The sequence below is a fragment of the Phacochoerus africanus genome, chromosome 11 (assembly GCF_016906955.1).
Source record: "Phacochoerus africanus isolate WHEZ1 chromosome 11, ROS_Pafr_v1, whole genome shotgun sequence".
NCBI lineage: Eukaryota > Metazoa > Chordata > Mammalia > Artiodactyla > Suidae > Phacochoerus > Phacochoerus africanus.
In genome coordinates this window covers 127,100,861-127,113,301 of record NC_062554.1, presented here as the reverse complement: position 1 = coordinate 127,113,301, position 12,441 = coordinate 127,100,861, and the positions used below count along the sequence as shown (strand labels likewise).

At 39.5% G+C, this 12,441-nt stretch overlaps 1 protein-coding gene and 1 long non-coding RNA gene across 2 annotated transcripts in view; one reads left to right on the top strand and one right to left on the bottom strand.

Moving 5' to 3' along the window:
* Positions 1–2,265, bottom strand: part of LOC125110577 (uncharacterized) — a 53,589-nt gene extending 51,324 nt beyond the window's left edge. Inside the window, exon 1 of the long non-coding RNA XR_007130667.1 lies at positions 2,131–2,265. This is a non-coding gene — a long non-coding RNA (uncharacterized LOC125110577). The remainder of the gene's footprint in view (positions 1–2,130) is intronic.
* A 138-nt stretch (positions 2,266–2,403) lies between these two features.
* On the top strand, positions 2,404–10,910 carry PTGS2 (prostaglandin-endoperoxide synthase 2). Its single transcript, XM_047751919.1, has 10 exons — positions 2,404–2,540; positions 3,652–3,768; positions 3,888–4,031; positions 5,365–5,508; positions 5,936–6,117; positions 6,874–6,957; positions 7,258–7,504; positions 7,799–8,085; positions 8,406–8,553; positions 8,695–10,910. The coding sequence occupies exons 1-10, from the start codon at positions 2,489–2,491 to the stop codon at positions 9,102–9,104; spliced, it is 1,815 nt and encodes a 604-aa protein (XP_047607875.1). The 5' UTR covers positions 2,404–2,488; the 3' UTR covers positions 9,105–10,910.
* Positions 10,911–12,441: the final 1,531 nt, after the last annotated feature.

Genomic DNA, 12,441 nt, shown 5'->3' with positions numbered 1-12,441 from the left:
GATATGAGCGTCCTTCCATGTCAGAATGGTAGAGCCCTGCTCAAAGCAGTAAGAAACATCTCCCTCGAAAATGTTAGCTCAGGAGGTTATGCTGTGGTGCAACAGGATTGGTGGTGTCTTGGGAGTGATGGGATGCAGGTTCTATCCCAGGCCCTGCACAGAGGGTTAAGGATCTGGTGTTGCTGCAGCTTAGGTCTTGAATGTGGCTCAGATCTGATCCCTGGCCCAGGAACTCCACATGCCATGGAGTGGTCAAAAAAGACAAAAAAAAAAAAGTTAGCTTATTTGGAATTTTGGGTATCAATATTTTTTTTTTTTTTATCTTTTTAAGGCCGCACCAGCGGCATATGGAGGCTCCCAGACTAGGGGTCAAATCAGAGCTATAGCTGCCGGCCTACGCCACAGCCACAGCAACGCCAGATGGGAGCCGAGTCTGTGACCTACACCACAGCTCACGGCAGCCCCAGATCCTTAACCCACTGAGCAAGGCCAGGGATCAAATCCACAACATCATGGTTCCTAGTTGGATTCGTTTCCTCTGCACCACAACAGGAACTCCTATTATGTCTTTTTAGCTCATATGAGTGACTTATCACTTCAATTAAAACATATTCCTTTTCAGTATATTCATTAAAGTTAAATAAAAAATGAACACTGCACATGTGGATTTTAAGAACACTATAACATCACACAAATTACTTAGTGATCCTCACAGCATCAGAGAGAAAAATAAGTTGAAAAAAATTGAAGCAGCAGAAGGGGGCAGTAAAACTCAGTGGAATGCTTTGCAAGATTTTTAAAATGCTTCCTTATTTTCACTTCACACAGAGAATTTCCCAACAAATTTCAGACACTAATTAGAGAAATTCTGTACAACAGATACAAATACTTGTCTAAAGCATACACAGAAGAGTTCCCATTGTGGCTCAGCAGTAATGAACCCAACTAGTATCCATGAGGATTCGGGTTTGATCCTTGGCCTCGCTCCTCACTCGGTGGGTTAAGGATCACTGCTGTGAGCTGTGGTGTAGGTCGCAGACATGGCTGGGATCTGGAGCTGCTGTGGCTGTGGTTGTAGGCTGGCAGCTGCAGTTTCAATTCAACCCCTAGCCTGGGAACTTCCATATACTCCAGGTGTGGCCCTAAAAATAAATAAATGAATAAATAAAAATAAAGTGTACACAGAAACACTAAATATATACACAAATGAGAGTTATAATTTTACATAACCATGGCCTTATTTTTTTATGGTGTAACGTATCATGGCATACTAATCATAACTCATCATCTTGGAAAAAATGGGCAGAAAAGACAAAAAGGCAAACAAAAAAATCTGCTTTCTTCTATTTGTGTCTCCTATGAAGGGCTAAAGAGTGACCAAAATATGGAAGCCGCAGGGCAGACAAGTAAATGCATTAAAACGTTTGCATTCCTGCGAATCCTGGTCACCTCCTTTTCCCTTATTCATCAGGGAGAGGAAATTATATAGTGGTGGTCCTTTGATTTCAGATTGATTACATACACGATAAGTGATCACGATCAGTATTGAGAAGAGGAATTTACCTTTTCTTCCCCTCTCCAAGAAGCAACGTGGGGGCAGCTGTGTGGAGAACAGTATTTTTTATGTTAAAAAACAATTTAGCTGTGATGAGAAGCTACAGATATGTACACTGACTATAGCTATTACATTTCATTCGGTCAAGTGAAAATTTAAACATATGCGTCTTGCATATACACCGGGTTATGAGTGGTCACTAAAATCATGACACATCTGAAACACACGGCAGGAGTAAAACATGTCAGTCTTTCTTGGCCTGACGCTCCCAGGTCTGTCCAGACTGTGACTTCCTCGCCCCCAAAGCCTAGGGACCAGACAGGGGGCGGCGGCCCGCGAGGGGATTCCCTGCGCTCCGGAACCTCTAGGCAGCTCGGATTCCCGGAGAGGAAGCCCATGGGCCGCCGCCCTTCCCCCCAAGCTGACCTGCCTCGGCGCCGACTCCCCAAGCCTGGGTCCAAGACCCAGAGGAAAGAAAGGAATCTGGCTCAAAGCCAGCCGCCGGGGGCAGCGGAACCGGGGGTGGGGCGCAGGGAGATCGGAGCAGGGAAGGGGGCGATCCGCTTTGCACCCACCTTGGAGCCGAGCGCATCTTCTCGGGTTTCCTATTTCTCATTTGCGTGGATAAAAAAATAAAATCTTACCCCCTCCTCCCACTCCGGTCTTACGCAATTATTTAAGCAGAGAGGGGGTGAGAAGTTTTGGAAGGGGGAAGGAAAGGCGGAAAGAAACAGTCATGCCGTCACGTGGCCTTAGATTTCACGCATAAAAGGAAGGTCCTCTCCGTTAGCTTCCAGTTGTCAACTTGCAGCAAGCGTCAGAGGACGCCCAGGAACTCCTCACATCGCCTCCTCCAGCTCTACATTCTGAAGCCGACTCACCGCAACGCCTCTACCAGTCTGCCTGCCAGCTCGCGCCCCGCCCGCCGCCGAGATGCTCGCCCGCGCCCTGCTGCTCTGCGCCGCCTTGTCGCTCTGCACTGCAGGTGAGTGAGCACCTGGTGCCCCGCACCGGGCACCCCGCGGTTCCGTACACCCGGACTGAGTTACCGCTCTGACTTCTCTCGGGTGCCCCCGGTACTCTGAATACTCTCGGAATACAGAGACTGGATGGCTTTTGTATAGAGTTTGGACCACTCAAGTCCAAAAGAACTGGACAGGAAGCCGAACTTCACCGTCAGCTCTGATCATCGTTGGCCAGTTACTTAATCTGTCTCACTTTTCTCATCTGCTAGAAAGGAATGGTACTACTAATTTGCAGGTTGCCATTATAAGACAGTACCTGATCATTATATGCGAAATGTTTTTGTGTAGTACCTACTGTCAGAGAATGGAAATAATTGTTTTAAATACCCTATCTGGTGCTTTCCTACCTCAGGAAAGCACAGATTTTTTTTTTTTTTTTTAAGATAAGCAAAATATTTTAAAAGCAAGCTGTTCTTACTTTGAAAATTTCCCTACATTTTGTTAGATTTTTAAAGTGTAAATTAAATTGTCATGCCACTTTAACGCTGTAAATCATGCAGTGGTTTCCTTTGACACATGGAATAAAACTCAAATTCCAATAAGAACCGCAACATCTGTCTTTGTTTTCTTTTCTGAACTCACCTTCCATCTCTCTCCTGCTCACTCTGCTTCTACCACATTTTTTTAATCTCACAGACATGCCTCAGGGCCATTGCACTTGTTTTCCCTCTCAGCTTGGAATGCTCTTCCTCCAGGTCTTTCTACAACTTCCTGAGTTCTGAAAAAAAATAATAATAATCCCCAAAATTTGGCTGATGTACTGGATTCATTCACTTTAATTTTGAAAGTCCTACTTCATTGAGCTTCTTAAAAAGAGCAATTCACACGTCTAAAAAGTTACTAAGAAAAGCTTAACAGCATGATTTCCCTGGGTGGAATATTTTGTTACCTTTATTTAGACTAGGAAGTTGAGACCAGCCAAAAAACAGAATTTGTTTTCCTATGACTACCTGTGTATTTCTTAAATTTCTTTTATTGTAAAGTTGACTCATAGTAAGAAACAGTTAAATGTGTAAGTCAAGATTAAGACACTGAAGAATGATTTATTTACTGTCCTTATGTTTACTGTAGCAAATCCTTGCTGTTCCAACCCATGCCAGAATCGGGGTGTATGTATGAGTGTAGGATTTGACCACTATAAGTGTGACTGTACCCGAACAGGATTCTACGGTGAAAACTGTACTACACGTAAGTTTGTCTTTGAGTGCCCTTGTTTGGAATAGGGATAGATACAGTTATCATTTTATAGAATTCTATCTTATAATGGGTCTGGTTAACTTCTCTCTCTTTTCTTTCTCTCATTATAGCTGAATTTCTGACAAGGATAAAATTATTCCTGAAGCCCACTCCAAACACAGTGCACTACATACTTACCCACTTCAAGGGAGTCTGGAACATTGTCAATAATATTCCCTTCCTGCGGAATGCAATTATGAAATACGTATTGATATGTAAGTACAGATCTCTTTCTAGGGTTTTCAGCTGCCTCAAAGAAAAATGTCCTTTCTTAAACTTTAGCTTTTTAAACTTAGTCCAAAAAATATTTAAGTATACTTTTTAGTTTTCCTTCTATCTTAATGGTCAAAACATTGATGTCTGAATCCCCTTGAATATATAAAGTTCTGTCTCACAGTCAGAATTTTATTTAAATCTTGCGTGCTTCTTAAAGCCTTCACTATTCTTGACAACTGATGAAGTATGGTCCAGTTGTTTAGTGAATGCCCATGGGCCATAGAATGGCACTCATTAAAGTAAATGGATAAGAAGTTCCTATTGTGGCACAGCAGAAACAAATCCTATTAGTATGCATGAGGATGTGAGTTCCATCGCTGGCCTCACTCACTGGGTCCGGGATCCAGCGTTGCTGTAAGGTGTGTTATAGGTCACAAATGTGGCTCAGGTCATGCATTGCTCTGGCTGTGGTGTAGGCCAGCAGCTGTAGCTTCTATCGACCTCTCACCTGGGAACTTCCACATGCTGCGGGTGTGGCCTTAAAAATCAAAAATAAAATAAAATGAAATAAATGAATAATTTGTATGAGGGTGAACAAGAAGATAACTTTATTTCTAAAGTGAGTCCTGGAGTTCCCTAGTGGCCTAGTAGTTAAGGATACAGTATTGTCACTGCTGTGGCTTGGCAGGATCCCTGGCCCAAGAAGTTTCCCATGCCAGAGGCATGGCTAAAAAAATTTTTTTTTTAATTTTTGTAAATAAAGTGAGGGCCAAGCCCAGACATTCCTCTCATAGGCCTCTTGAGCAATAAGTGGATGGTTATTTGAAAAATCAAGATGGCTAGGCCATAACGTTTTTGGTAAAGTATATACACTTTATCAAAGATACATTTTGGCAGTTAGACTTTAAAGTGTAATTATTTTATTTTATTATTATTTTTTGTCTTTTTCTAGGGCTGCGCCTGCAGCACATGGAGGTTCCCAGGCTAGGGGTCAAATTGGAGCTGTAGCTGCTGGCCTATGCCACAGCCACAGCAACACCAGATCCAAGCAAGCTACGTCTGTGACCTACACCACAGCTCAGGGCAATGCTGGATCCTTAACCCACCGAGCGAGGCCAGGGATCCAACCTGCGTCCTCATGGATACTAGTCAGATTCATTTCCACTGAGCCATGATGGGAACTCCTAAAGTGTAATTATTTTAAAATACAGTATCTTTGTTGGAATTAAAGTCACTCTCTAGTGCCACTTTGCACAGTTTACAATAAAAATAAACAGATTTGTCTTGTGCACAGGAACAAATAATACCTTTTTTTTTCCTTGAAAATTTCAGCGAGATCACATCTGATTGATAGCCCACCAACTTACAATATGCACTATGGCTATAAAAGCTGGGAAGCCTTTTCTAACCTCTCCTATTATACCAGAGCTCTTCCTCCTGTGCCTGATGACTGCCCAACACCCATGGGTGTGAAAGGTGAGTGAGAGGAAGCAGGTAGAGATGTATTAAGTGTAACTGGGATTGGATGCAACCTAGAAAATTTGACTGTAAACTGTCATTTATTTATTAAGAAAAACATCTATTTTTCCTTTCTTATGGATATCTTTGGAGAGTTCTTTGTGAATCTCTGTAAACTACTCCATGAAAGTGAATGGGCATTTTGGTATAATGTCATGATGTTTTCAAATTCTTTCATCAAAACTGAATTAATGCTAGTTAAACAAAAGAGATTAAAGTATCCAATAAGAAGTTGTTCCCCTGTATCTTAGAACTTCCATTGATATTATGATCCTATTCACAACCATATTCTTCTTAAGTAAAGAAGATCCTGGTAGATTGACAGCCACTCTCTGCTTCTTTGAATATAGAGATGGATTCCTATCTTGGCCTTCTCATTTTTCAGGGAGGAAAGAGCTTCCCGATTCAAAAGAAGTTGTGGAAAAATTACTTCTAAGAAGAAAGTTCATCCCTGATCCCCAGGGCACAAACATGATGTTTGCATTCTTTGCCCAGCACTTCACCCATCAGTTTTTCAAGACAGATCAGAAGCGAGGACCAGCTTTCACCAAAGGACAGGGCCATGGGGTAAGACAGAGTTAAATCAGAATTTTAGTCAATCATAATGAAGTGTGAACATTAAAGGCCATTATTTATTTATTATTTATTTATATTTGCCAATATATACTTATAGATATACTTATATATTTTATATATATATACTTATATATTTGCCATACCAGATAATTCACCTTCTTTTTGAAATGTTCTATCTATAAAAATCTTAATGGAGTTTCCATTTTAATTCACTGGTTTAGTGAAAATATATATGCACGCATGTATACATATTTACACACATATATACAAATATAAAAACTATTTGTAGTTTGGCCCGTATATTTTTAGTTTAAAATATTGGCACTACAGAAGCTGTCTTCAAAAACATTTGCACCCTGATTATGCTGCCTTAAATATTATTAGGTGAGGGTTTTTTTTTAGTATTACTATCCTTTGGATTTCAGTGACATAGCTTCAATGTATCATAAGAATTTTATATCAATAATATATTTTCTATGCTTTTAAAAAGAAATACTACATAATTACAGCAAAGCATATGATCTAATCTCCACATGAAACACTGATATCTTAAAACACAGGAGACATATAGGTTTGTAGCTTCAGTGGGTAAACAAGTTAATTCATTATTTTGTGGCTGTCAAAAAAATGTTATTGAAAAATTTTAAAGCAAATTAAATCATCAAATTATTTATAAATACCTCACAGGCATTTTACATAAGAACAGCTTTAACAGCAACAAATTTAAAATTTTTCATCATCTTCTAGGTGGACTTAAGTCATGTTTATGGTGAATCTTTGGAGAGACAGCATAAACTGCGCCTTTTCAAGGATGGCAAAATGAAGTATCAGGTTTGTTCCACTAAACTATTAAGAATTAGATATCGGGGGAGGTTTAAATTGGTAATTTGGGTTTAAGAGATACACATACTATATATAAAAGAGGCAAACAAGGGTCTGGCATATAGCACAGGGAACTATATTCAATATCTTATAATAACCTAGAATGGAAAAGAATCTGGAAAAAGGTATACACACACATATATAAATAAATATGAAAAAAGTGATGACTTACCACTCAACTCTATTCAACATCATTAATGATTGGAATTTGTTTCTTACCTCTTTTTCATTTTTTACCGTTGTTTTTAGATCATTGACGGTGAGATGTATCCTCCGACAGTCAAAGACACTCAAGTCGAGATGATCTACCCGCCCCACACTCCTGAACGCCTCCGCTTTGCCGTGGGGCATGAGGTCTTTGGTCTGGTGCCTGGTCTGATGATGTATGCCACAATCTGGCTGCGGGAACATAACAGAGTGTGTGATGTGCTTAAACAGGAGCACCCGGAATGGGACGATGAACGGCTGTTCCAGACGAGCAGGCTAATACTGATAGGTGCGCAAGAACAACTCTTCTCAATAACGCTCTTCTCCAGGGAAAACTAAACTGTTTCTTTGCAGTTTCCAGTAATGCTGGGGGTATGTGGTGCATGTAAAATCACACGCTTCATATTAAGTCAGCCCCTGGGCTTGATTAGTAAGTAATATCACCGACCTTTTGTTTTGATGGTAAAAAAGGAAGACACAGAAATCAATAGAATGGCACATTAACAAAATTGCATTTGGGTTGCTTGAAAGTTTGTGAGTAGAAAGAATCTGTGTTCTAAATTTGTTAATGTTGTGCCCATAGGAGAAACGATTAAGATTGTGATTGAAGACTACGTACAACACCTGAGTGGCTACCACTTCAAACTGAAGTTTGACCCAGAGCTGCTTTTCAACCAGCAATTCCAATACCAAAACCGTATTGCTGCTGAGTTTAACACACTCTACCACTGGCATCCCCTTCTGCCTGACGCCTTCCAGATTGATGGCCAAGAGTACAACTATCAACAGTTTCTCTACAATAACTCTATCTTACTGGAACATGGCATCACCCAATTTGTTGAATCATTTAGCAGGCAAATTGCTGGCAGGGTAAGCATTATTATTATAAAACGAAACAAAGGGCTTAATCAGTAACTGGAATTTCTGCTGTAGAAATGATTTTTCGTAAACGTATTAAAACAGTAATTATTTGCTAGTAGAATTCTTCCCTTAAAATGAGAAGCCTAACATATAATTTCAGTTATTGTAAATGTTATCACTATAATCTAGATGACAGAAATGTTCTGGAACAGTTTAGGTCTCAGCTGGGAGCTGAGTCTTACCTTCTTTGTACCCAAGGGATGCTTTTAAAATAGAAATCTTAAATATACCTAAAACTCATGTTCTACAATTTCATTTCATTTCCACAGGTTGCTGGTGGTAGGAATCTCCCAGCTGCAGTACAAAAAGTATCAAAGGCCTCAATCGACCAGAGCAGAGAGATGAGATACCAGTCTTTTAATGAATACCGCAAGCGCTTTCTGCTGAAGCCTTATCGATCATTTGAAGAACTTACAGGTGAGAAACAGTTTCTCAACGTCTTCAAATAATCAAGGGTCAAGTGGAAACAGGAGCGGAAAGCAAATTGAGCGGAGGGGTAAAACTATTTTTTTTATCTTGTAGAGTTTTACACTGATTGTATCTCTGTCACCTTCACAGGAGAGAAGGAAATGGCTGCAGAGTTAGAAGCGCTCTATGGCGACATTGATGCCATGGAGCTGTATCCTGCCCTTCTAGTAGAAAAGCCTCGCCCAGACGCCATCTTTGGGGAGACCATGGTAGAAGCTGGAGCCCCATTCTCCTTGAAAGGACTTATGGGTAATCCTATCTGTTCTCCTGAGTACTGGAAGCCTAGTACTTTTGGTGGAGAAGTGGGTTTTAAAATCATCAACACTGCCTCAATTCAGTCTCTCATCTGCAATAATGTGAAAGGCTGCCCTTTTACCTCATTCAGTGTTCAAGATCCACAGCTCGCCAAAACAGTCACAATTAATGCAAGCTCTTCCCACTCTGGACTAGATGATATCAACCCCACAGTACTACTAAAAGAACGATCGACGGAACTGTAGAAGCCTATTGATCATATTTATTTATTTATATGAACTATGTCTTTAAGTTAATTATTTAATATTTATATTGCACTCCTTGTGTTACTTAACATCTTCTGTTAAGGAGAAAGGGGTCATACTTGTGAAGATTTTTCTGTTGATTTTAAAGATGTCTTTTCTTCAAGTTAAAGGGGAAAGCAGTTTTCATTCTTTTGTACAATCCAACGGGAAATGAGTGTGACATCTTTTTACTTGAATTTCAACTTATAGTAAGAACAAAAGCTAAGATGTTTGAACATTTAAATGCTGTTACAAGACGGCAAAATGCTGCACATTTCCTTCTACACTGTTGATCTTTCCAAGGTGTGTGAGAAGGAACTACCTACTCACCAATACTTTTAGTCATTTTGCTAAGAGAAACTCTCTGCTCAGTTTACTTCCATTTTGTTTTCCTGGTTTTAGGATCCGAGTTTGCCTTTCTTTGGACTCTTGTCTCTTTTTTCTACCTGAACTTTTGAAAGTTTTCAGGAAAACCTCAGCTCAGGACTGCTATTTAGTTCCTCATAAGAGGGATAAAAGGAGAAACAAAAACACTAACCAAAGGCCTTTACAAAAAGGCATACATTCATTTTGAGTGAAAGACAAAGAACTTTATCCATTGCTAATTTTAGCAATGGATAACTACAGAAGCCTTATAGAGGCTAATACCTTAGCCTTACAGAGGCTAAAACCTTGAGACCAAGAAAGTTATTCCTATTCAAATGAATGTCATTTCTCATTTAAAAGTAAAACCAAACAGGGAGTTCCCTGGTGGTCTAGTGGTTAGGATTCAGGGCTTTCACTGGCTGAAACCTGGGTTCACTCCCTGGTCTGGGAACTGAGATTCCCCCATCAAGCCATTGCACACTGCTGCCAACAAAACAAAACAGAACAAAACAATTGCTGAATAGTTCCCAGCAATAGCTTCTTTTCCACATCTCATTGTCGGTTGACATTTTCTGGTACTGTATATTAATTTATTGAGGACTATTATTTATGTTTTATTAGGATGTTATTATAAACTGGGTTTAAGGCTGCAGTCATAGTTTTTTTTGTTTGTTTTTTTGCCTTATGTCAGAATCAATGTATCTTTTGGGATTACCTCTCTGAATTACAAGATAAATGATTGGATTATGATTTGTGAATACATTTTTAGGAATCCAGCTCTGGTATACTAAGACGTAAGGTTGGAATTTGTGACTTTTAAGGTTTACCTATATACCAGACCACAGAGAACATTGCGTCTCATTAGGCCTGGATGGATGTTATGAGACTGACATTTTATACATCTTCAAAGGACCTGTGGATGTTTTGCTAATTCATTCAGCCATAACTTTCTGGAGAGACATTCTGGGCAAAGCACTGGGTTTTGATATTTTTAAATCAAGCACTGATTACAGATAACATCAGTATTTATGTAAATAATTGAAAAAGCATGCCTCGGGCAGAGGCAGAAAGGGAAATTTCATTAGAGAAATAACTCAGGGGAACTTTTCATTAAGAATTTATGTTTAAAGGGTTTTGGTTGAGAGTCAATAATAGAAGGGCGTGTATAAAAAACTGTTAACTTCACTGATTTTTTTTTTTTTTAAAGCTGATTTGTTAATATCTGAATGCCTGAATCTGGGAATTTGGAATATGTATTGAATGTTTTGGTGCCTTAGACAGATGTATGATTAAATTAACTTATGTAAAATTAAGTGTTGAAACAAATGGCTGTTTGTATTATTTTTGTATTATTTAAAAATTGAAAAATCTCTTCTGAAATAAATTTTGACCGTTTCTGTATATCTTTGTCAAATGAGATGATCTCTCTAAAGTGTTGTTATGCTTAAAATGTCATTGTTTTGTATTCTATCTATTCCAAACTGGCCCTGCCCTTAACAGCTTTATTCTGGACTCATTTACACAGAGGCTTCCTAAGGTCAATAGTTAGAAACTCTTATTCACTGCAACACTGTTTTAGAAAACCTGCGTTTTGTGCTATAGGAGATAGCAACACACTTGTTTTCATTGCCTAATCTTAGAAGAGGAAAAAAAAAGTACACAAAAGGCAAAAAATAAAAGTGACTAAGGAGGTACAAATTAAAAAGGGAATTCTGGAGTTCTCGTCACGGTTCAGTGGTTAACGAATCCGACTAGGAACCATGAGGTTGCAGGTTCCATCGCTGGCCGTGCTCAGTGGGTTAAGGATCTGTCCGGCATTGCCGTGAGCTGTGGTGCAGGTTGCACACGTGGCTCGGATCTGGTATTGCCATGGCTCTGGCCTAGGTCAGCGGCTACAGCTCCAATTTGACCCCTAGCCTGGGAACCTCCATATGCCATGGGAGCACCTCTAGAAAAGGCAAAAAGACAAAAAAAAAAAAAAGGAAATTCAAAGAGGGAGAGATCATACTTAGATTATATCAGTTGGGCAAATCACTGATAGCTGGCTCTGTTTTACCCTACTTTTGCGATCTTGGTAATTTGAATAGCCACATGGACCATGTATTTACCATCTTGCCTGGCCTTTCTTCGTTGTCCATCTCTGTTACAGTGTTGCCTTCTTCCATCATAGTCCCCATGATCATACATACTTCGATCTCATCATTAATTATTACACCATTTCCAAAATCTTGATTTCAGTCAGCTCCCTTTATTACCAACACTTCAGCTCACCTATTTTAATATTAATACTCTAATATCTAACTCTTCAGCTTCACCGAACCTCTTGATTCATTAAATATCATCACTATGTTTCATCGATCTCATTTCCTTCCTTATGCATCTAACTCCGACTACACTGCCCATCTTTCCAATCACTCCCTCATTTCTTGATCTACTCTACCTCCATTATACTTAATTTCAACCATAAAGACTTTCACTTCTCAGTAGCATTCAACACAAATGTCTATAGCTTCTTTATTGAAAGATTCCCCCCCCCCTTGGCTTCAGGGTTTGATACCCTCTGGGTCTTTCTCCCTTTTCACAGAGTGCTAGTATTCAGGAGCTTGTTTGTTTTTAAAGCTTTCCATAAAGGATCTATAACTTGAAGTGTCTTGATTCCTCCCTTCTCTTCTTTATCTTCCAGGTTAATCCCATCCAAGCTTATAAATTGGACCACTAATTAATCACTCCCATATTTGTCTCTAGAAGGAATCTCTAATTGTTAAATAACAACTTCTCAAATTCATAAATTTAGTGGCTTATTTTATGTCTACACTCTCTCAGCACCACATACCCCAAAATAATCATGCAAAATTAAAGACGCCATCATTCCTCTAGTTCTCTAGCAAAAAGCATTTCTTTCCCTCATACCCATAGCCAGCCCAGCAGCAAT